Source organism: Podarcis liolepis (genome assembly GCF_965112155.1).
Source record: "Podarcis liolepis genome assembly, chromosome: 2".
Lineage (NCBI taxonomy): Eukaryota > Metazoa > Chordata > Lepidosauria > Squamata > Lacertidae > Podarcis > Podarcis liolepis.
Genome location: NC_139555.1, coordinates 79,350,992 through 79,376,955, shown reverse-complemented (window position 1 = coordinate 79,376,955; position 25,964 = coordinate 79,350,992). Strand labels below are relative to the sequence as shown.

At 42.1% G+C, this 25,964-nt stretch overlaps 1 protein-coding gene across 1 annotated transcript in view; it reads right to left on the bottom strand.

Annotated features, from left to right (window-relative positions):
* FBLN2 (fibulin 2) overlaps window positions 1-25,964 on the bottom strand; it is a 136,871-nt gene that overhangs the window by 32,611 nt on the left and 78,296 nt on the right. The window contains 3 exon segments of the mRNA XM_083489174.1: window positions 8,178-8,364; window positions 14,409-14,538; window positions 17,357-17,468. Of these exon segments, the coding sequence (XP_083345300.1) occupies window positions 8,178-8,364; window positions 14,409-14,538; window positions 17,357-17,468 (429 nt within the window).

Here is a 25,964-nt window from a genome sequence, read left to right as displayed (position 1 = left end):
TTCTTGCGTCATTCAGGGGAAGTGCCATGTACACTGATGTTCCTTTGTACACAAGAAATAAAACAACAACAGAGATGGACTCACACCTGCCAGTGGTGTTTCTCTGGTTTCTCTGGACCACACTTTCAGAATAAAAAAATTACTCGCACCACACCATATATTTTTATGGATAAGAAATACATTGGAAAACACTCCTAGCAGTGATTGATTCATAACATAGAACACAACTACTTCATAATATGATCATGGGACACCCAGAAAATAGAAAACAATGCAGCTGCTCAGGAACATGAACCATTCCCAAAATGTAATGTTGGGTGTCCTTTAATCTGCCTACAACACCTGCCGCCCTCTCCTGCCACAGCCTTTGAGAACTACTGCTATAAATGGAAGGGCTCCTCCCATTCATGGAAGTGAGCTGGATCCCGCAGAGGTTCCTGCTCCACAAACTGGATGTTCTCATAGGTGGAACTTGCCAACTCTGCTTCCTCCCTAAAACCCCCAGCAACGCCTCCCTTCCTATTCCTATTCCTGATGGCCCTTCAACTCCTGGAGAAGGCTTTCAGGGACAGAGGGAGTTAAGGAGGAGGAGGGAGTTAAGGAGGAGTTATGGAGGAGGAGGAGGTTAAGGGGTGATATGATAGCCATGTTCAAATATATAAAAGGATGTCATATAGAGGAGGGAGAAAGGTTGTTTTCTGCTGCTCCAGAGAAGTGGACACGGAGCAATGGAGCCAAACTACAAGAAAGAAGATTCCACCTAAACATTAGGAAGAACTTCCTGACAGTAAGAGCTGTTCGACAGTGGAATTTGCTGCCAAGGAGTGTGGTGGAGTCTCCTTCTTTAGAGGTCTTTAAGCAGAGGCTTGACAACCATATGTCAGGAGTGCTCTGATGGTGTTTCCTGCTTGGCAGGGGGTTGGACTCGATGGCCCTTGTGGTCTATTCCAACTCTATGATTCTATGATTCTATTCTAGGGATTGGAGAAAACTCCATCCCTGCTTCCATTTCATGGAGTGCCACTGCACACAACTGAGGAGCCAAGCTATAATCTTCAACTTTACACTGCAATCCAAACCTTCCCAATGCTGGCTAAACTGGCCTCCCACCAGCCGTTACCATTAGAGCAATGCAAGTGCTACTCTATTGGCACTCCACTCCCCCTTTGGCCTACCACATGTGCAGATGGGGTGGTGGTGGGGAGTTCCACTGGCAGGTTTCCTGCTGATGGGAGCCAACACAAAGCCCTGAAACAGGGCGGAGCTGAGCCAGCCTGGAATCCTCTGGAACTCACATCAGTCTCACTGCCTTTTCGTGTCAGCATCAGGCCTGATCATCCTGCACCCCACCTTCCACCACTTGGGTAGCAGGGCTACAGATGTCATGATGTTCTCATTTCTTACCAAGTTTCCACTGGTGGTGGCACTGAGATTAGGACTGCCCCATTAGCTATTGAACACTGGTGAGAAGACTTCAACGTTCCCTATCATTTTACTGCATTTCCCATAAATATTTTAATGCATTTCTACATGACTGGAGAGCCTTTCCTTTGCCACTCGTCCAGCAAAGAAGCACAGTCGCACTTTCAAGCGTGAGTCACCTTCATGGTTTTGTTTTCAGTGCAATGTTTGAAAATCCATTAATATTTCTAAGTTTTTGAAAATGGCTTTTAAAGGAAACAGACAGAAACAAGAAGCTAAGAACATGTTAATAAAGGGGGAAATGGGGGGGAACCAGTAACGACAGACATTGTACAAGTTGCTAATAATAAATAAATAAATCTCAGCCTCTGAAGGGTAATGATATATTAGGCAGAAATTGTTCGCATTTCCCCAAAGCAGCTACAATCCAGTAGGGAGGAATGTGTTTGCTTCTGATAAGCTCAGCATTGCCAGTGTAAGTGACTAATCAGTGTTTTGTTACCTTTTTCCTATTCATTTCTTTTTTGTGGCTTACCAGTGGTTTGAAGTTGAGCAGAGAAATAGCAAGAATAAAGAGGCAGGTATCAATTTACATTTTGACCTGGAGAGTTAAGGCAGGTCTCAGCTGATTTGAGATTTCTTTTATTCCTGTGGACTCTGCCTGAGTACAATGGGCAAAAATGTTGTATTATAATAAAAGATGGGTCAGGCTGTGCAGCTGCACAAGAAGCATCTCTTTTAGAAAAAGCACGTAGCTCCATAACACACGTAAGTGTGGGAACATTAGCAAATAAAAAATATTGTTATCTGCTCAGGAAATGCCATCAGCTTACCAAATATCAGCTATGCATTCACCTGCACCATCATTCATATAAATATAACCCTCCCCCCAAAAGATTTTTAAAATGCTTCCTCCTCTTCTCTTCCTACTCATAGCCTTTGTCTATAATTTTTTGAGAATTCCTGGAGAACAGGTGAGGTCCCTGCAGATTGGAGGCAGGCAAATGTTGTCCCCATCTTCAACAAGGAGGAAAAAAAGAAGACCCAAGTAACTAACAGCTGGTGAACTTGATACTGATGCCAGGAAAGGTCCCAGAACAGATAATTAAACAGTCAGTCTGTGAGCACTTAGAAACTGATGGTGTGATTACTAAGAACCAGCATGGGTTTTTCCACAAACAAGTCATGCCAGATGAATCTCGTTTCTTATTTTGATAAAGTTGAAAAGTTGGTAGATCGGGGGAATGCTGTGGACATGTATATCTTGATTTCAGTAAGGTTGTTGACAAAGTTCCTTATTCAGACCACACCTGAAATACTGTGTCCAGTTCTGGGCACCACAATTTAAGAATATTATTGATGTTGGAACATGTGCAGAGGAACATGTCACATGGAGGATGGAACAAGCTTGTTTTGTCCTGCGGACCTGAACCAATGGATTTAAGTTACAAGAAATAAGTTTCTGACTAAACATCAGGAAGAACTTTCTGATGGTAAGAGCTGATTGACTGTAGAACAGATTCCGCAAGAGATGGTAGACTCTCCTTCCTTGGAGGTTTTTACGCCATTACTTATATTATATCTTTTACCACCGCATATCCAATTCAAATCTATTAACTGGTTATCCTTTATATTCTATTTAGGTTATTCTCATTGTGCACTTTTATGTCAGTCTTGCTAATGATTTAAGGTGTTTACAAAAATTCTTCATATAATCTAAAAAATTTCCCCATTCTACATTAAAACATCTCTCTTCTTGGTCTCTTAATCTTCTGGTAAGTTTCGCCTTTTCTGCATGCACCATCAGTTTTTGTTGCCAATCTTCCTTGGTTGGAACTGTTTCTTCTTTCCATCTCTGTGAGTGGTCGTATTCTTGATAATCTCCCACTGCCAGCTTCTGGGATCATTTTTAAGATATCTGTTGATGCCCCTATGTATTGTTTCACATGGTTGTGGAAAATATTCCACAGACTTAAGCATTAGGAAGTTATTTGCTGCTGTGATAGTTTTGAGTTCAGCATTGATAAAGACCTGTATCTGCTTTGGTCAAAGAATGTGTGATTAAAATTCTGGGGGTTGCTGAAATAGAGAGCCACAGTTCACAGAAGAATTGGATTGATGCCATCAGGCAACTTCATTCCAATGGACTCCATTCATTTGTTATTGGCACCCACAAAGGAACTACAGGATGTTATAAAAGAATCTATTTTTGTAACTTTGACAGTATTAGTTCCAGAAAATTAAAAGAAGCAAGTAGCTTGTTTATCTATTTTTTGTATGTGTATACAATATAGAAGAAGACCCAATAATCAATATCTCAAAGGCGATGTACAACCCTCTAAAATCTTGATCACCTTCTGGTGAAGCTATAAACCCTCAGTGGTGACCATAGAAGCACAACATCTCACTGGGAGTCAAGCAAAGCAACTGGCAAGAAATATTATTTTAAATGCAAATATTCCTTCCACCCTCTAAAAGGTCCTATGAAAAACTTCACAGTTAAATGCAAATCAGATGCTTTTACTCCGGGCCAGTTAACTTAATCTCCATGGCCACTGAGATGAGGAATTGAGATTGACTGACTGGCGGTTAAAGGGCAAAAAGTCATTAGTTGCGGAAAATAATCAAGTATCCTGTTGCCCAACTTAGACCAATATACCAGCTGTGCATATTCCTGGTATGGTCAGTCCTGGCCATGATCTGACATGCATTATTTAAATCTCATAAAACCATAGAATTGTAGAGTCCGAAGGGACCCTGAGCGTAGTCCAAAACCCTGCAATGGAGGAATCTCAGCTAAAGCGTCCCTGGCAGATGGCCATCCAACCTCTGCTTAAAAACCTCCAAGGAAGGAGAGTCCACAACCTCCCGAGGGAGTCCGTTCCACTCTTGAACAGCTGAACTATTATCTCCGCTGGACTATTATCCTATGCTCTATAAGGGGTTGCTCTTGAAAACTTCAACCGGTGCCAATTACTGCTGCTAGACTCTTGACTGGGACCATGTGTTGGGATCATGTGACCCCTTTATTTTATCAGCTGACTGGCTGCTGGTTCATTTCTATGCGCAATTCAAGGTGCTGGCTGTATCCTTTGAAGCCCCAAATAGCTTAGGACCAAGCTTCCCAAAGAATGATCTCTTTCCATGTGAATCTGCTGGTCCTTTAAGATCAGCTGATGTGGCCCTCTTCAGCATGCCATTGGCTTCCGCTGACAATTCGTGAGAGGGCTTTCTATGGAGCACCACTCCACATATGGAACTCCCTGAACCAAGAAGTCAGGCCAACCTTCATCTTTATCTGTGTCCTGCTGGCATCTGAAGACTCCCATCATCCCCAGCCAACATGGGGATCATGAGAGTTGTAGTTCTCCACCATATGGAGGGCCACAGGTTCCCCATGCCCATTCTGTAAACCCGTGTTTCCGAAATTGGGTCTCCAGCTGTATTGGACTACAGTTCCCATCATCTGTGACCACTGGTCCTGCAACTAGGGATGGTGGGAGTTGTAGTCCCAAAATAACTGGCGACCCAAGTTTGGGAAACACTGTGTAGACTAATCTGCTTCCTCTGTGCTTTAATTGAAGACTTATTTTCCCTAATAGGTGTGACTGCAATAAAACCACATTACACACTTAAGAAAGGCTTTATTATGAATCTATGTGAGTTTCAATCTGCTAACCTCCTTCTCTTAAAAAAAGGGGGGTTTCATTAAATATTATTCTCTCTTTACTGCATTACTCCCTGACATGGATTTTGCTGTAATATATTACTGTGCTCTGTTTTATGTAAAACCTAATTAAACATCAAAAATAATAGTGTGCTGCATTAATTACTTTATGATCTCCAAAAGCATAATTTATGAAACATTAAAGCAAAATAATTCAGTTACACCCATAAAGTAACTGAATTTACACCCTGAAGGTAAAAAGAACAGGAAAGGGAAAGGGTGCAGAATCGCCATAGTGACAGCTGGAAAAATGGCATCTGCAAATGACTGGAGCAGACATAATTTCACCTGCGATGATGAAACCTTTCAGCTGATCAACCCCATGTTTTAACAAGGTCCAACCTACTCATAAGACAAATCTCTTCTTGCCCTCCCTGCCCCCCCCCGGCACTGGGCATTTGGAAGGTCCCATGCCACCAGCTGCCTTGTGCAAATACTTCTGTTTCTCAGCTAGCTCTCTTGCTACTTCCAGCCAAGAATGAAATTGCTTACAATTACTAGCAATTACAGGGAGCACTCTCAACAGAAGTCGGAGAAGAAGAAAGGGGGTGCGTGCACACAGTCCAGGAGGATCTGCTCGAAATGATTGTTTGGGCAGATCAATGGACTAATTTCTTTTATAATAGCTTTTATGCTGTAACCAAGTAGCAAATGTTATTGATTTTGTGGAGTGCCTGTCCTTTAGGCAGGCAGAGGATGGGAGCAAAGAGGGATTGTGGATCACAGAGTCCCTAAAAAAGGGCAGAAAGGAATAATGCAATTCTATGTGGGTGGTACACAGAGATGCAAATCCTCCCCTCACCCCACTCCCTGCATCCACACAATGGCATCATTGTCCACAGAGGATGGGCTGTGTCCCAGAAGCATCCATCTTTCCCCTTTATCTGTGCCAAGGAGAGACTTGGAAAAACAACAACGATGAAAATTCCTACATTTTACCAAGCCTTTTTTTGAGCTGTGAGATTATTTGGATTCAGGGTATTCTCCAGATAACCTCTGAATTCCCCGGACACCCCCTTCTCTGACACCAGCTTGTTAGTTGAAGCACTGTCACTTCACTAGTTCATGAAGCTCCATTTCTCTCCACTCTTGATACTTGTTTTCTGGAATGAACAAAGCAGGAATTCCAAATCCAACAGCTGCAATTCAGGTTCCCTCCCCACAATAATTCTGTTTGTGTTCCGAATGAAGTAGCCTTCCACCTGATCATGTGAAAAATTAATAAATATATCAGTTGAAGGACCGGAACTGCTGGACACATGAGAAGTAACTGGAGATGAATGAATCACACCCAAGAAGTTGATTCAAATGAGTTGTGCAAAATTACAATGAGAAAACAGGAGGGATGTGATGCAGCTGATTTTAAAACCTGATTTAAATCTAATTATTATTATTTTCTTATTAAGTTTTATTTCTTATAATCTCCCCTTTCTCATACAGAGCCCAGGGTGGCTTACATCATCTAAAAACACAGGCTTAAACAACATAATTAAAACCACAACCTAAAAAAACCCCCAGTAATCGAAGTGTAGAACAACCAGTGATACAGTTATAGCAAACGGGTCTCTCTTACTATGTCATAAAGGCCTGCAAAAATAAATAGATCTGGAAGTGATTCCTGAATGAAAATAGCAGGGAGACAACAGGAAGTTCCACAGAGGATGCCACCACTGAAAAGGCCTTGCGTTACATTCACCAGGGGATCCACAACCAGCACCAGCACCCCCACTACAGAACTCAAAACTTTGTTTGGCTGGTACTAGGGCAAGCTTGTTCAGGACTCTGTATGTTAGTACTAACAACTTGAAATGATCTAATAAAATGGTATTATTGTGAAACATATTTTAGTTTCTGCATGTAGCCAGAATCCACATTTGCCAAGGGCGAAGCATCTCACCTCTCAGTCATTACCTCCCAGGAAATTCAAATAAATCCCAATTTGAGTTCATTGCTAAGATTTATGTCCAAGTGGTTGTTTTGTGTCCTTTCATCTGCTGCAGGAAGTAAGATTCCTTGAATATGAATTTTGTTTTTTGTCTAAAGGTTCCCTTGGCAACTCTTGCAACAATTTATTTTATCTTATTTCAACATTCATAGACGGCTGATTATCCCCTTCTTCTGGGCATTTATCAAGCAACACGGTTATCACTTGGTAACATTATTTCTCATGTATATATATATGTGTCGTAATTGCATTGTAAGAAATGTCTGTTGATATTAGCTAATCTTTGATAGCCATTTCCCACTCAAACAATGTAGTTTGATAATTGAAATTCCCATACCATATCATAAGTATGGTTGCATGATTGGTGCAGATTCTCTTACGTTTGCGTATATTGGGGATAAATTTCATAGTGTCTTGTTTCATAATGGTAGCTGAATGTATCTTGTTCCAATATGTGTTTTTGTGTGTTTGTTTAATATTAAAGGCTGCTGATCGAGAAAGCAGGGGGAGGCAGACAGACAACAGACAGATCCCCAGTTATGCTTTTGATGAACATAGACTCAAGGGATGGGAAAATACCAGGAAATACAAAGTATAATGTTATTGAAGCACACATTCCAAATACCTCTGTAGTAGTTGTAAAATTATGTCCCATAGCACCTATATATTGATATGGTTTATGAAAACTTTGATTCCAGAAATGTACTACTGCAGCAAGGAGATTTCATGTCCCTCAATATGTGTGGATAGCATAAACTCTATGCTAATAACCTCCATCTCTGTAAGTCGGAAAAACAGGTATATATACATTGCCCTTAACAACCCCTTATAAAACCTGCTTGGCCTCATGGTAAAATGTGGCACTTCTCACAAATACTGCAACAAGCAATAAACAGAAGAGACAGGAGCAGAACCAAGCACTGTGCAGAGGCAAGTAATTGCTATTGCAGTTGAGAGTCACCTAAATTTCTTGGAAATGGTTTGCCTAGAGAATGCAAGTTACCTCCAGGTTGTTGGTTTTTACGGAGTGTGAAGAAGATGCCTCACATCTCTGCTTCCTGTAGTTAACAATGCAGCACTTACGTTTCTCTGGTGTCACTGTTGGCAGTGGTTCAGGGTGCCTCTTTAGCTCTGGAGGGATGAGGTGGTCTTCTCCTTCACAGCAGGAAAGCATTACATGGCTGCAAGGGTAGCCAAGATTGGGGTTGGACTCGCAGCTTTGACCTTCACTTTTCACTCGTAGGCCCAACGCACAGCAGTCGCAGCATTGCTGCAAGAGAAGGGGACTGTTAGCATGGCAACTCTGGCGGTGTCACCAAATAACCGCTATATATTATTCTTATTTACTAATTTATATATCACTTGTAAGCCAAAATGGCGTCTAGCATGATGATGTGGTGTAGTGGTTAAGAGCGACTTGTAATCTGGTGAACCGGGTTCGCGTCTCCGCTCCTCCACATGGCAGCTGCTGGGTGACCTTGGGCCAGTCACACTTCTCTGAAGTCTCTCAGCCTCACTCACCTCACAGAGTGTTTGTTGTGGGGGAGGAAGGGAAAGGAGAATGTTAGCCGCTTTGAGACTCCTTCGGGTAGTGATAAAGCGGGATATCAAATCCAAACTCTTCTTCTTCTTCTTCTAGTGGGCAGGAACTTGAGAGGAATTCAGTTCAATTCATATTGAAAGTGAACCTACTAACTTCCCCCAATAATACATGAACTGAAGCATGGCCATCCTAAGAAATGTGCACTTCCTAGTGCTATTTTTTCCAGTCGGAGTGTGCCAGAATGCAGTCCTGGCACCTCTCAGGTGGGCACCATTGCTGGCTGGCACTCTCCCCCCCACCTCACTTCTTGCCTTTATGTACTTCTGAGAAGCCCAAAACAAACAATGCATGTCAAAATGGAAGCTGGCCTGCGTGTGCGAGTCTACACTTTTTTAAGAGCTATGACTCCACCCACCTTCTAGCTGCAGTTGGTCTAGCAAAGGGGTGGAGCCAGTTCACATTTTCTTCAATCTGTCTCCCTTGTAGTGGCAGCAGGCTTTAAGCTTTCCAGCTAGGCCTCTACCATTGCACACACACGTTTGCACGAGGGCCCTTCTGAGCATAGCTGTCAACTTTCAGATTGGAAAATAAGGGATCAGCAGCCTTGAAAATAAGGGATCAGCAGCCTCATCTGTCCCAGGGACAGTCTACAGGATATCTAACAATCCGGGATAACAGCAGGAAGCAGCAGAAATGGCACTGGAATGAGGGAATTTCCCGCAAAAAAAGGGAAGGTTGACAGTTATGCTTCTGAGCTGCCCTAGCCATCACCCCGAATCTAAGAAAATTAGGGAGGCAGGGGTGCATTTGTTTCGCCTGCACCAGAATCAGGGGCACTGGAATCTGTTCAGGGCTGCCCTGTCACCCAGTGACTAACTGTAACAAATTCATGTGATATTTAATATATCAGGCTCACGTGTGAACCAGCTTTTCAATACAGCTGCAGAAGACCTATTGTGCTTGGGCTTCAGCAGCTAAAATGGCATCTTTATGGTGGACTTCATCATTCTGCAAATCCCTGTTTTCAACACAAAGGTTTCAGGATCATATATCAGATCTCCTCCCTCCCCATATGTTTCTTTATGATTTGTGACAAAATTCACATTAACGAACACAACAGTCGATCCGTACCTACTAGTAAATGTTGCAATCACCCACAACAAGAAGTTTCAAAGCTGAAAATTCAAGTATAATAGACCTGTTCTTTCTTACTGAGAAACTTAATTTATCGCAGCAGGTAATTATAATTACCCCTACGGCATCCAATTTATGATTCCATTTTCAAACTGTTAAATCAAGCCACAACAAACAATAAAACTGCACATAATTTCCCAACAAACAAAAACAACTAAAAAGAGCTGGATTTTCCACCCCACAGCTCTTTCTTTCCTAGGTGCAATACAGAGAAGACAACTGGAAGAGACATTTTAATGTGTTTTTATATTAATTTAATGCTGCAACAAAGTGGTCATGTGTATTTTGAGCTGATGCCAAAATGCTTCCCCCTATTCCTTCATTGGCAGGCTGGCTGATTGACAGTGTAAGCAGCCAGTCACAAGAAATGTATTATTTTAATCTCAGGCCCATTTCTCTCTGGGCCTCATAATGTCTGCTGCAAAATTGCCCCCATTGCATATGAGGGAAGTGGTGAAGTGGATAGTGCTCCTGAGTTCAAAGAGGAAATAGCACCAAAGGCTAGGCATCTTCGCGACTGCCCTGCAGAGGTCATACCCATTTTCTGAAAATTTCACTGGTTGCTGTTTTGATTACAGGCTGCTTTCAAGGTATTGATTTTTAACTTTAAAGCTGCAACCCTAAAAGAATTTGCCTGGGAATAAATAAATCAGGTGCAAACAAAAAAATAATTCATTTTCCAGGTAAAGTAACCCCCTCTGATGATTACAAGCCTGACTTGTCAGGCACAATGGAACTTTTGCGTTGCCTTCTCCCCACTGTGGTGTTTCCTTGCTATTGCCCATCACTCCTCCCTGGTGTTATGGTATAATGGCAGGTTTAGAGACAGTATTTTTGCTTTTAATAGATGCCTGTCTGAAGCATTTTTAAAAAATCTCGATTGCCTTGGAGCCATGAAGCACTTCAGAGGTGCTTCAACACATACTGCCTTGAAGATATCTCAGTTCACCTTTGGCAAGCCGTAAACCTTTCAAAAGCAGTCTTCTTCAGCTTGGGATTTAGAATTTATCTGAATTTGATGCACACCTCTAATATATATGTCTACATGGAGCAAATGTGATGTTTTATCAAACTTCTGAGATAAAATTAGCCTCTACCTGAAACATAGTAGGACCTGCACTGTGAGTCTGCTCCCTAGAGAAACTGACCAGACCCTTCCCACTGCAGTTTTTGTGAGATCTTTCAGGATGGCTTTATTCCACTGGGGTGTCTAAGAAGTAGGGCTACTTACTTTGATTTCTTAAGAAGACAGGATTACAGTGGTGCCCCACAAGACGAATGCCTCGCAAGACGGAAAACTCGCTAGACGAAAGAGTTTTCCGTTTTGGAGGTGCTTCGCAAGACGAATTTCCTGTCTTGCGAGTTCCTGCTGGTTTTTTTTCCTTTCCCCCCCTTTTTCTAAGCCGCTAAGCCGCTTATCAGCTGATCCGATCAGCAGATAAGCCGCTAATAGCGCTAATCCGCTAATCCGTCAATGGGCTTGCTTCACAAGACGAAAAAACCGCTAGACGAAGAGAATCACAGAACGGATTCTTTTTGTCTTGCGAGGCACTACTGTAGTTCATTTGTGTTTAAGAAGATGGAATATTGTTAACATCTTGCATCTGTGTTGTTCTTATGAACAATGTTTTGCATTGTTGATGTTTTATTTTTCTTATAAGCTGCTACTTTGAGGACCCTAGTAGTCAAAATGTAGTAAACAAATTCAAATGTACATAAATACATTTTATATTCCTCCTAGAGTCTTCTGTAGACTAGAGTGTCATAATGGACTAAACTTGGAATCTTTAATGAGCAGAGTGTCCTGCAGCATTTCTATGTTTTCCACGCCTGCTTTTATTCTTTTCTTCTAACTTCCTTCTTCTCTTACAGATGTCATCTTTATTGTACTTCCCTCCATCTGGGCTTGAGGTTTTATCTTTTCAGTGTGTTGGATGCTTTCATATTCATATCTCTGTAGCCTGCCACAGAATACTAAATGATGTTTAAGAGCATGCATGCTTTTAAACCAACATTAATTGGCTCAATAAAAGGAATCTGTTATTTTATTTCTTTTTTATAGGTACACCACCCTTAATCAAAGGAATGAGAAGCAGAATTACAGCATTGTACGAAGCTTATCAAGCACAATTAAGGCTGTAAGGCTGATTGGGTTGTCTCAGAAAAAAACAGAATGCCCTCAGGACTAAGTGTTATCCTGTCTTAGTGACATTCACCACAAACCAATCCAGGAATACAGATATGATAATATGCCTCCCTTTCCCATTCATCTTGTTTGCTCATTCTTGCCAATGCCCCACAGTGCACATTTGTAGTTGGGAAACCCAATCCCATTTTCTCTATGCCTCAGAAATACTCTTTGCAGTCTTACTATTAACTGTTCTTTTGAAGGCATCTTCCTTGAACCATCAGCCAGTGAAGGCTGGCCCATTAGGGCAAATTAAGCCCTGGACTGCCAACATCAGCCTGCCCTCAGCTGGACCCCAGCTGCCTGCCTTCTTAGTGACAAGCAGCCCCAGTGCTGGCCCTGGCCCCCAACTTCCTCCTTCTCCTTAGTCTGACAGAGTTGTAGAGTTGGAAGGGACCACAAGGGCCATCAACCTGAAGGAGCGTCTCCACCTCCATCATTCTGCCTGGACACTGAGGTCCAGTTCCGAGGGCCTTCTGGCGGTTCCCTCACTGCGAGAAGTGAGGTTACAGGGAACCAGGCAGAGGGCCTTCTCGGTAGTGGCACCCACCCTGTGGAATGCCCTCCCATCAGATGTCAAGTAAATAACAACTAGCTGACTTTTAGAAGACTTCTGAAGGCAGCCTTGTTTAGGGAAGTTTTTAATGTTTGATGTTTTATCGTGATTTTAATATTCTGTTGGAAGCCGCCCAGTGGCTGGGTTTCGAGATGGGCAGGGTATAAATATTATATTATTATTATTATTATTATTATTATTATTATTATTCCAGCCTACTGCAGTACAGGAATCTTTTGCTCAATGTGTAGCTAGAACCCACAACCCTGAGATTAAGAATCTCATGCTCTACTGACTGAGCTATCATCTCAATGCCCCGCTTGTTGAACAAAGCAAGCAGGAGGATGGGGACAAGCGATGTCATTGGCTTTACCTGTCATTGGCTCTGGCTCCACCTCCTCCACCCCCAGTCCCAATGGGCACCAGCCACCACTGCCAACAGCAGGAGGCTGAATGCTAGCAAACACAGCATGCATTTCCTATTTCAAACAGCTCACCATTCAACATTATTTCATAGGTGATCAGGTGTAGTTGCACCAGTAATACCACCCTGACTTACAATGCTGCTTACAATGCAATTGGGTGCATATCTTCTCATAAGCAAGTCCCATCAAACCTTTTTATGGGACTTGCTCCCAGGTAAGCATGCATGAAATCACAGCCCCATTCTCTGAAATAATGCACATGGAACAAGACTTCACTGCACAAAGAATTAATTCCCGAAATTTGGAGGCGTCCTTGACAAGCAGTTCTCCCTGTTCACTCACTAGGAATTTTATGGCAACTGGGCTGTACAGTTTATATCATAGCAACATCCATTGCAGATAAATGATCCATAACACAAATCTCAGCATTGCATTTTTACTCATTTTCAGAAATAATCAAATACTGTAATAATGTCCTGAAAATTAGATTATTCAGTAGGAATAATAAGCCTCACCAACCAATTAACCCCTGTGTTGCACCAAGAATGACCTTACATTTTTCATACTAACAGAAGTTATTCGTAAGACACTTTGATATTACAAGACTTGGCAGGATTAATGCATTTCCTGCTGAGGCAATGGAAAATTACACTCGGGAGTATCAAACAACTTTGTAAATGGTGATCAATGTTTAATGAATTCTGAAACCTTCAGTTTGGCTACAATCTGGAAGAAAGGACATAATAAATAAGGAGTCAGATCCTAAGCAGGCAGAAACTGGCAAGGCTCCATTGTATGGGAATCAATGAAGTGAATGAAGCTGTGCAATTTCTTTTGCCAGGGCAAATCCCCCTCTCCCCCCCCCCAATTTAGCATCTGCATCAATCTTTATTTATGAGCTAAAGTTTCTGGAGTGAAACATTTCTTCTTCTAAGTCAAGTGTTCTGTTCAACTGCTCAGTTCAGCTTCAATCCAATAAGTGGTTAAGCAAGGAGGGGGAGGGGGCTGATGTAATCTACTTCCCTATCTATAATATGATTTTTAAAAAGCAAGTAACATGCTGTTAAGTATAATACTGGAGATAGACTTCTTAAGCTATGCACTAATGAAATTCTTATCTATTAGATATATGGAAAAGCAAATTAAAATGAAGGCCCTGAAATTCAAGATTGTGCATCTGGCTGAAGCAGAGAAATAAATATGAGCAGTCAAAATGCTTAGCTAAGTGAAATTTTCATTCCTGGTCCATGATGCTTTGCAATTAAGGAGGGAGAGAGAGAGAGAGAGAGAGAGAGAGAGAGAGAGAGAGAGAGAGAGAGAGAACAAATGCCAAACCCTTAAAAGTGCCAAAGCTTAACCTGATTTGAATTAGTAATGGTGCCACAAAGGTTCCAGCATTGTGCCTTGCCTTATAAAATGATCCTCCGCAGGTCTCACTTTCATCTGGGCCACACAATTCACCTTCTCTGGCAGCAATCATGCCAGCAATGCAGCTGTTTTCCTTTAAATACGAGACACAACACTGCTTCTGAGCAATTCTACAACAAATAAAACACATGTTGCTCTCAAAAGGCAGGTTTCTACTTGCAAATGCCATTATTCAGTAAGAACTGACACCACTGGACACGCCAAATAGATGTTCTGCGTGTTTTCTTGCCCTTTCATTGGCATCACTATTTTGCAGCTCAAAATGCTGAATCAAGAGGTCAACAGGGACAAAGGAGTGTGTGTGTGTGTGTGTGTGTGTGTGTGTGTTGTGTAGGGGCAGTACTGTGTTTGCCACAACAGGAAGGTTGTGGAATGATGTTAGTGGAGCTCCAGGTTCATGGCACTGTTGTCCTACAGGGATCAATCCTGCAGGCTGCTTCGCCAGCATGTTTCCCACAGGATTGCACTTCTCCACTCAATCCTGCTGGCTGCAAGGGGCTGCTTTGTGGTGGCAATGCAGCACCCAGCAGGTTTAAACCATCTGCTTGCCAGCTGGTTCAATGCTGACGACTGCAGTGGTTTGCTTCACCACACGCAGCAGGACCAAACCCGGAGATTCCCCCCGCCCCTCCAGCACTTTACATTTGACTTGGGAATTCAGTGGCAACTAGAGCAACTGATGCAATCTTGGTCTTGCATGATCCAACTACCTAGAGTTGACCATGATTTTAGCAACCATGATTCAGAAGGATCTAGGGGCCAAGTGGTGGGTCTCAAATTAGTTTCTCCATGTCCTTAAAATGCATCCTTCTCGGTAGTGGCGCCCTCCCTGTGGAACGCCCTTCCACCAGATGTCAAAGAGAACAACAACTACCAGACTTTTAGAAGACATCTGAAGGCAGCCCTGTTTAGGGAAGCTTTTAATGTTTGATGTATCACAGTATTTTAATATTCTTTTGGAAGCCACCCAGAGTGGCTGGGGAAACCCAGCCAGATGGGCGGGGTATAAATAATAAATTATTATTATTATTATTATTATTATTATTATTATTATTATTATCCATAACAACATGACTATTAGTACTGTCCATCTCGGGGGGGGGGGGTCTGCAAGATGCCCTGCAATCCACTGGATGCTTACTTGTGAGTAAGTCCCTGTTCTGAAATCCTGGAGAGTTCGGTTCTAGATGGACCAACAAGTCTGATTTAATATAAGGCACTTTCCTATGGTCCCTATGCAGGAACATACATTCCAGGTCTTGATCAACATAGAAATATTATATATTGCAGGGTGCCAACTTGAATAAAATATTGGGGGAAGGTAAGCCATGTCCCAACGTAATAGATCACATGACACAGTGCACACACACTATTTGAATGGCAATGCTCATCAACCTTGGGGAGGACCAGCCCCCTCAAATATTTTATTCAGGGGGCCAAAGGGACCTTGGCCCCTAGGGGTTGGCTCCTATGTTATATTATCCTGCCAGATACAAGCATTACCATTCCATCCATGGCAAACATGGATTCAGTCATTCTCATTATTTATTTATTGGCTCAGTATACATATTTATTTATACATATAATATACATATAATACATATTTATACATATTTATTTATTGGCTCAGTATACATCCAGTCCACACCTTCCATTGGTACAATGCTCAGGCCATGATAAGAGGTGGGATTGTGCAGCTGCTATAAAAGCATAAAATGAGGAGACTTGACACGCTCCTCTTTGTATAAATACATACCTAATATCATGCTTCTATCACCAAGTGCACTTTTTTCTCCTCGCTAAGCTCCTGTACTCTACCAGTATCAGATCTACTTTGGTTATTTGTAAACTTGCTATAGAAAGTTGCAGTGAAATGAGTATAATCTTTTGAGCAGGAGTTCAGTCTGATATTTACATATGGAATGAGAAGAAAGACCCATTAATTAAATTCTAAATCCCTTTGTAAGGAGCTCATTTACTTAAAATTTGATCTTTATTTATTTAGTTTCCATTTGTGCTAGACATTCCCCCCCCCAAATGAGAGAGAAACTGGCTCACATTTTCTTAATTGCAGTATTCCTGCTATTTTAGACCATGCACTATAATAGTGCACTTCTTAGCAAATGGGTCATATCAAATTCTGTGAGATTACGCTGGGGAAACAGACTTACTAAAGGCCGAGATTCAGGTGGCAGTGACGGAAAGTAAGCATCCCATTAACTCAGTTCCATATGCATAGTGCACTTTATGTGTGCCGTTTATGAGAAACAGACTTTTGCACTTAGCACAGATTCTCAGCAGGGAGCTTGATTTTTATCAGGCAAAATTAAAGGCCTTATCTTATTCATCTATAGCATTAAAAAAATCATCGTATGATCTGCGATAAGCCAAAATAATTGTTCTCCTGTAATTGGAGGAATGTGCATATTAAAAGGTTCAGGTTCATTAAGGCTCTATATTTTGGGAGAGAAATGTTCCTTATATATATATCAGGCCGTCTTGCCACACTTCAGTAAGTTTACGCAGCATGTGCGCAGATGGGCTTATCCATATCTTTCTTCTGCACTTTCCAGGCATGGTCCACAATTTAAAGCTCTGTGACAGGGTGCACCCCTTCAGAGCTTTCCTGGTGAAAACTAGCTCTTTATAGCTCAATCAGAACAAACGTCAATCTGCAGAAAACCTGAACTGATGTTTGGTCTGATTTAAGTTTTAAAGAACGGGTTTTTGTGAGAAAAGCTTGGGGCCAAAAAAGAGAGAAAAGGCACGTTTGGACATGGAGTGTTAAAGCATGGAGCTCTGGGTTGAAAGAGCAGGGCAAATGGTAAGAATGGATAATCCCTGTATGTGTGTAACATGGATCATATGTCAGATTATAAAACGCAGGCTGCTTGTGATTTTTCAGCTTCTTAACTTTAGTTTACATACCTGCAGATATCGCCATCAGCTCCACTTACAGGGATTTCTGTGCATTCATTGTTGTCAATAGCCCACTGTTGTCCAGCAGCACAGCAAGTTTCAATTAAATCTTTTGTTGAGCCTGAAAAATAGCAGATATACAACTATATCAAATACGCTTTGGGAAAACAGATTTTTGTATGCTAGGATGAGTTCTGCAACCTGGTCTCCTGATTTTGTACAAAGGGACACACCTGGGTATATCTGTGAAAATTCCATTGTGCAGAAGCTTACAATTACAGCACAGTCGTACCTTGGAAGTCGAATGGAATCCGTTCTGGAAGTCTGTCCGATTTCCAAAACATTCAGAAACCAAAGCACAGCTTCTGATTGGCTGCAGGAAGCTCCTGCAGCCAATCGGAAGCCGCAGAAGCCCCGTTGGACGTTCGGCTTCCAAAAATAGTTCGCAAACCAGAACAGTCACTTCTGGGTTTGCAGCATTCAGGAGCCAAAATGTTCGAGAACTAAGCTGTTTGAAAACCAAGGTACAACTGTACTGCTTCTTACACTTCTGTCTACTTAGAAGTAAGCCCAACTGAGTCCAATGGGAGTTACTGCCAGGTAAGTGTACATGGGATTGCAGCCTTCAAGCTTCTCTTGAACAGCTGCTTCAGCTGAGAGATACAGATCCTGTCCGAATATTTACTATTAACAACATATAACCTATGAATAGCTTCACCCACCTTGTCGTCCATCCTATACAGTGAGCTCATTGTCTTAATAATTGATCCTTATATAGCCAAATGACACCTTCCACAGACAAGGTAGATGTATCAGCAGGCTTAGGGGAATGCCAAGGTTTTCAGAAGTACCAAAATGTTAAGGGGATTTTTTTTAAAAAGCCCAAAATAGCCCTATGGGGACTGAGCATACTCCGTGGTCACAGAATGCTGGCTGATTATTGGAAGGGAGAGAAATGGAAAGCAAGGAAGGGGTGTGTGGAATGGAGTATCCTGTAAAAGGGCATGGATGTCTGCCACACCTTACTGCAACATTTTGTATACAGGTACCACATGCATTTTCAGTTCTGCAATGCATTTTTCTTCAAGTGTTAGTTAAGATCCGTTAACCAGATTTTACTTCTCGAAAAGAAGCCTGCTTCCCAAGATCCCTTTCCAGCTTTTGAGGGCACAGGAACCCATGCAACACCATTGCTTTGAATACTACTTGGTATAATTGGAGAACCAAGGTTGTATAGAAGGAGCTTTCTCTGTGGCTCCTACCACACCAGAGCAGGAGCAACACAATCATGGAAATGAGCTGTGGTGTGACTTCGACTCTCCAAGATGACAGAATGATGAGGAGCAGCTTCCACACCACTAAAACCAATGCCAGAAGCGACCAAAACTCATATACACATTGGAAACTTAAATTCGAGAATTTGGTATTTTATCTTTCCTAGCGGCCATATGGATTATTTTCTTTTTGTTGTGTCACTCACAAAATACATGTTTGATTGTGGTGTTTCTACATAAAACCAATTTTGATTAATCTTTTATACTGCTGAAGGCAGAAGCAACAATGTAACATACAAGAGGAATAACTATCTAGCAAGGATGTAACAAATGTTACTGGTTTTGATCAATATTCATGTGAGTAATATTGCATTAAAAGGCCATGTCTTTTATTGAATTATCATTAGTCAAGTATTGACCATATTCAGTGAAGAACAGACTCCTCAGGGCCTTAAGGCCTCCAAGAAAAAGAAGCTGAACTTTGCTTGTCGAGAGACCCTCAGTGCTCAGGTTCAGTACAGAAGGTCAATGGGATGACTCCAAAATGAGTGGTTTGTGGCCAGTAGCTTTAGGCATACTCAATTACCAGCCCAATTTACAAGACAGATGCAGCTGGTGAACCATTTAAGAATCCAGTGCTGTCAGCAAACAAAGCATATGACAGACAGGCTGAACACTATCCGCTTTCATTGTTCATGTATTTTTAAACTCTCACAGGTAAAAGCTTGTTCCGCAAGCTAAAAGAAAGAAAGAAAACCAGTTTCTTCTGTTGTCCACAGTGCAGCTTCTGGAAACAATTGGATGTTACCTCAGGGTTGGGGGTGGAGGCAGAATGATGTTCATAGCCCAGGCAAGCAGATGAAGCATGCTTCCCATACTGTAGGATTTCAGGAATAGGGTTAGTAGATCCAAGGAATGGTGTCTGTCTAAGCATACACACTGGGATGAGGCCAGGGGTCAGTTCATCATCATCATCATCATCATCATCATCATCATCGTCATCATCGTCATCATTTATACCCCTCCCATCTGGCTGGATTTCCCCAGCCACTCTGGGCAGCTCCCAACAGAATATTAAAAACATGATAAAACATCAAACATTAAAAACTTCCCTAAACCAGGCTGCCTTCAGATGTCTTCTAAAAGTCAGATAGTTGTTTATTTCCTTGACATCTGGTGGGAGGGTATTTCACAGGGTGGGCGCTGCTACCATGAAGGCCCTCTGCCTGGTTCCCTGTAACCTAACTTCTCGAGCCTCTGCCTGGTTCCATCACTTCTCAAGGTGATGGAACCACCAGAAGGCCCTTGGAGCTGGACCTCAGTGTCCAGGCTGAACGATGCGGGTGGAGACGCTCCTTCAGGTATACTGGGCCGAGGCCGTTTGGGGCTTTCAGGGTCAGCACCAACACTTTGAATTGGGCTCAGAAATGTACTGGGAGCCAACCCTGATGTCTCCCAGGCTGGGGACTGGGAAGGATAAACGCCCAATGCCTGAGCCAAGTTCTCCCTACATCTGAATAAAGTTGTGGCCAATTTTAATCCCATAGCACGTTGTCTTGAGTCATTATTCCGCTCGGGGGTCACCTGGAGTTGGGGGGACTCCGCCTGTCCACTATTGCTCTTTGGGGGCAATATGGTATTTTTTCAGCCTCTATCTCAAGTGTAGGTTGCAAGCACATAGGCAATTATAGAAAATGTTTGGTCCTACATGCCCTTTGAACTTTTTTCTGCAGGAATATCCAAAAGGGACTCACAGATCAGCTATCACAGTGAAAATAATGGAAGAGTAAAAATACTTGCTGATGTTGGAACTCTCTCTCTCTCTCTCTCTCTATATATATATATATGGATGGTTTTAACATCTTTGCTTGATTTGGCTGGGCAGTGTTTGCAAATGAAGTGGCCAGATGAATTCTGATTTCACACAAATTACAGATAATTTGTGGTAATATGAACTTTTGCAGGAAGGTTTGACGTTCAGGAGGAATTTTTTTGTAGGAAACTTATAAATCTCAGTGTCAGAAACAGCATCTAAATTACAGGAAATTTCTCATTTGCTAGTACATATTGTGAAAATATAAAACTGCAGCCCTTCTACCACCACAGTGTACATTTGATATTGGAATTAAAGAAAGACCTGTGCTATGGAACATGTATTCTATAAGGTATAATCTAGCGGACACCAGATGACTCAGTCAAATTTGGAGGTGGATTACTGGGTCCTTGCCTCAAGAACCCTTCAACTTCAAGCTGGCCTCAGATGCAGTCTAAGGAAGAGCACTACGCAGGAGACCAGAGTCAGAGGATTCATCACTTGGCTGTTCCCCAAACCCAGGAATTCAGACTTCAGTCAAAGAATCAAATTCTCCAGTTTCTCATCATCTTCTTGCCCTCCCTCCTTCGTAAACTCTAACAAGTAGCAGAGAACATGATGATAATGAAAGCTGCCTAGTTACCACGTTAATTGCTCAGTTAAGCTCAGACCCTTACCAAAGCTAATTCCATTGCTCCTGGGAGTTAACACAAAGGGTCAAGTTGCCTCCAAAATTGAGGGGCCCTGCACGCAGCTCACATGTGTGACATCACATTTTCTGAAGGCTGAGTGCTCTGGAGCAGCCGGCCACTGAAACTGTGCTGCATTGAGCGCCACACTTGGCCTCCTCTGCTCCCTCCGCATTGAGGAGGCCCTGCCCGCTTCCAACAAAAATGAAGGGGGCCGAAGACACCTCCACCCCCTAGAGTTGGTGCACCTGCTAGGGGCTATCCCAGATCCTGCCCTGCTTGAAGTGGCCTGCATCCTTTTTGGAGCAGATGTCTAGATCACATTAGTGTCTAGATCAGTTATGAGTCGCCTCTCCTGAAATATATGGACTACTAATACAGATCTACTTTTTCTATCTAGACAAAAAACTCAAGGACAGTAAGACAGTTGCATTAGTGAACTGAGGCTGTTAGTATCCTTGCCAACTCATAGTTTTTATCTGTATTATGTCTCATGTCAGCCTCCATGCAATCAAATGGAGGTTCTGAAACAGAATCAGGTAAAGTGGATTTGACCTACATACTGTATACATACACACACAGAGACACGCACTTTCAGGCATTTGAAACTAAATATTTATATGCAGAACCAAGAAACTAAAATTATCAGGTTCTGACAATTTATTTGATTATGAACCTGTCATAGTCCTGGAATTTTTCTAAATATACTGTACCTATATTTATATACTGTATCTGATTTCAGTGGATCAACTTTGTGTATCACTTAGTCAAAAATAATTACACCCAGAATAATTACAATGTTTCTAACATGAATTGGAATGATGGTAACACAAACTTGTTCCTCAGTATTGCATTAGTGCATATATATCCACACACAAACAGACAGACATACATACTGTGGTTGATATGACAAAGATGGTCAAAACACAAGAATAAAACAATATTGAAACACTAATAACAATACCATCATTCCATTGAACCCACTGTGAATATGGAATAATTATTTGATTTCAAATAATAATAGATTGAAGGAAACTATATTGTGTGGAAAGTGTAATAATGGACATTAGGTGGCTGTTTCTGGGTGGAGTCAAGAGTTTCCCATTTTCTTTATTAGTGACAATAAAGTTATTGTCTAACTTCTTGCCTTGTGTGTCCTCTAAAGCTTGCATAACAGAGGTATACAAGTTCATTGCCTTAAACCAGAAGTCAGCAAACTTTTTCAGCAGGGGGCTGGTTCACTGTCCCTCAGACCTTGTGGGGGGCCCGACTATATTTTTTGTGGGGGATGGGGGTGGGGGGAGAATGAATTCCTATGCCCCACAAATAACCCAGAGATGCATTTTTAATAAAAGCACACGTTCTACTCATGTAAAAACACGCTGGTTCCTGGACCGTCCGTGGGCCGGATTTAGAAGGCAATTAGGCCAGATTTGGCCCCTGGGCCTTAGTTTGCCTACCCATACCTTAAACTGTAAGGACAGCATTGTGAACAGTGTCTCATATTTCTGAATCACATAACTTGCATTACTAAGGCAGGCAAGTAATTTCTCTGTCCTGAGAGCACCTCTGCTCACGTATACAAAATTATCTATAAGATATCTTATATAGAGAAATGGTTTGTTTTTAAATTTATTTTTCCTTCGAAAGCTATTGCCATATCTGCTTCCAAAGTCATGCTTTCATAAATTGCTTGATCATTTTTAATTTTTTTAAAATTTGGGTCTTTGATATGATTCCAATAATGCTCTCTTTGTTCATAGCTTACACTTTGCTGCATAAATGTTCTTTGGCTTGATTTCTCAGGTTAAAAACCCAGTTAGTCTGAAAAAAGACAACTAGAAAAAGCAGATAAATAGAGCTATCTCCTCACCCCATGAGCATATGCACATAACCATAAGCCTGAATGATTTGGTTGACTTTGCTCCTAATGCAAATGAACAGGCAAGTTAATATTCCCTCTGGCCAGAGTGTAGGATAATCCTCCTACTTTGAACCTTGAACCATCTGAGACAGAGGTCAACTAATTTAGCATGCTTAATCTATAACGTTTCCATGAAAGCATAATTTATTAGCTCCAGGTTTTCATGGAGAAAAGGTAAAGGCTCTCTTTTGATACTCAAAGATCCTTCAAACTTGAAAGTTCTATTCAAATAAATTACATCCTGTCTTCATGCTCAGTGCCTCAACTTGGTAGCTTAATGCATACATTACTACTTCACACAATACCAACAGTGGTGCCAGGAAAATAAGAGGCCCTTCTCTTGGTTCCACCATCCTCAAAGGCACACTTGATGGGGATGTGGGAGAGGATCTTCTTGGTGGCTGCTCTCAGACTTTGGAACTCCCTCCCTAGAGATGTTAGATTGGCTCACTCCTTGTTGTCCTTCCACTGCAGATGGATACTTTTTTATTCCAGCAGGCTTTTGGATCTGACTGTTTTGAATAAGGAGGCTGGCTGGCAAAAAAGTGAAATCTGGACACAAAAGTTGTTGAGCTTTCTTTGGTCAACGGTGTGTGTGTGTTTGCAAAATCTCAAAAAACAAAAAACCCCACAACCAATGAAGTTTTTGAGCTATTTTTAAGGATATTCACCAAAATCCACACTTCCAACATGAGTTGCCATATGATTGGATTTTCCCAAACATTAAAGTGTTTTCTACCCAGGGTGATGTTTGGACAACATAGGTGCTACTATATAGGTGCTACTGGACAATATATTGACTGCATCAGACCAACACTGCTACCTACCTGAACACAGAGTATATATATATGATTGAGCAGGGCTTACTGCACACTCTGTAGAGAAAAATGAGGGCAGATGGGGCTCATCGACCTGGGAGAAGGAAGCTCTGATCCTAAACCTACACTACTTTGCAGCTATGTTCATTCATGAGAAAGGCTTCAGGATAAAACCCCAAGGGAAAAAATCCGTACCTGTCCTGCTCTGCGGGACATCTTCTGGAGAAGAAAAGGCTAAGGAGTAAATGGTACACAAGTCTGGAGTGCTGTCCCTAAGAAGGTTGGGTGGCTCCTTGTACGCCTTCTTCTGCCAACACCTGCAGCCAAGCTGGTGCCAAATGTATTGCTCTGCTTTCCTTTGGAACACAACAGGGAGACCAAGAGTGGGGTCTTATTGTCTGGGCAACCCACGACCTCCATACACACTACCCAAAAGCTTGTGACTCAGAGAGGTCACTTCAGTGCAGTTAATGCAGCAAAAACAACATAGGAGGCAGCAGTTATGAGTTAGCTGTCTCTGCAGCCAACAGATGGCATCCATTGGCTGCAGGCTTCTGTTGTTGGCATCCATCTGTCTCGAGAGATAGTGGAATGTGCCTCAGGGGGTGAAATCAAAATGTTGTGTACTTTTGTAATATTTTGTTTTTAAGTTATCTGTTGTTGCTTCTTTTTTGTACACCACTTAGATTTTTTAAATATAATAATAATAATAATAATAATAATAATAATAATAATAATAATCACCTCAAACTTTTTTCTTGGGCAGCAAAATGTTTGAGGCTGGCCATGCTAGGCAGCACAGTGGAAGAAGCCAGGCTAGGAGCCCTCACTTTCCCTTGGCAACTGGACAAGGCTCAGTCACCTACTCCAGTGGATTGCAACTTCAGAGGCTGCATTACTTAGGACAGCACCACTACATTGCTTAGATCTGCTCTCCTTCTGCCTCTCAGCATGGTGCTGGAAGTTGCTTTGCATCAAGACAACAGGGCTCAGAGCAGGGCCACCACCAGCAGTCATCATGGCTGCCAATGCTGGGGCGCATGAGGCCAGGTAGGCTCACCAGGACTGTCACCAGTTGTCAACATCCATTTTATCCCCTCTCCTCTGCCTTTAACCTGATTTTAGTTGAGGTGTAGGTACACTGCAAATCACCATCCAAGGCTGCCACCTCCTGCCACCTTTATCTGCCCAGAATGCCTTAGGGCATCAATGTAGATGAACAAGCAGAGCATGTGAAGGGATATGGCAGAAAGTGTAGCATCTTTTCTTGCTGCCTTGAAAATAGCCAAGGTGTGGGCAGGATCTGTGGGTTGCAACTTGGGCGCCCTATCTCAGCTGTCATGATCTGCACTGATGAGAGCCAGAGCCAAAGGCAAGATAATGTGGTGTTGTGAGTCGAGCATTTTCTTTCAAATCCCAAACACCTCAAAAGCCCAGTTCCTTCTAGATAAGAGAGGTTTTGACAGGGTGTTTGGCCAGAGGCCACTGGCTATTAATAGGAAGGAAATGCTTCAGATTCTCAATAGACATGAAGATGTCAAAACCTCTTTTTGGGGGTGGGGGAAGGGACACAAGCTCAAAGGCTGAGGATAGACATCTACCAGTCTGTAGAACAATCTTTACAATTACAGATGATGGTGTCTGCTTACTATGTTCTGGGCTAAGTAAACATAACATTTACAAAAGGTCAAGCACCGTTGCTCCTTATGGCTTCCTACTTTTGTCACTTTATTAGCTGTCATAATCAGAGCTTGCAGAAGAATGTCAGCAATTAAGATTGCGGTCCAAGGTATTTCCTGGATTAAGGAAAAAGTTGATAGTCCAAAGCTATGCCTTGATCCATTAAACTTGGCCAGCTCTGAAGTCCCTAGGAAATGTCTGCACTTGGAGCTATAATTGCTGTTAAAATTCATTGTGAGAGAGGTGGTCGAGAGAGATGGGATTAGTCAACATTCCCCTGCCTCCCAATATTGAAATACTTTTGTATGCGTTTGTAGGATGACTGGGAAATATCATCTGAAATGACTGTCTGCTTATGTTATGAGCAAGCCGAGGAAATCACCAGGAACTATAAGAACCATAGTCATAAATGTTATCTT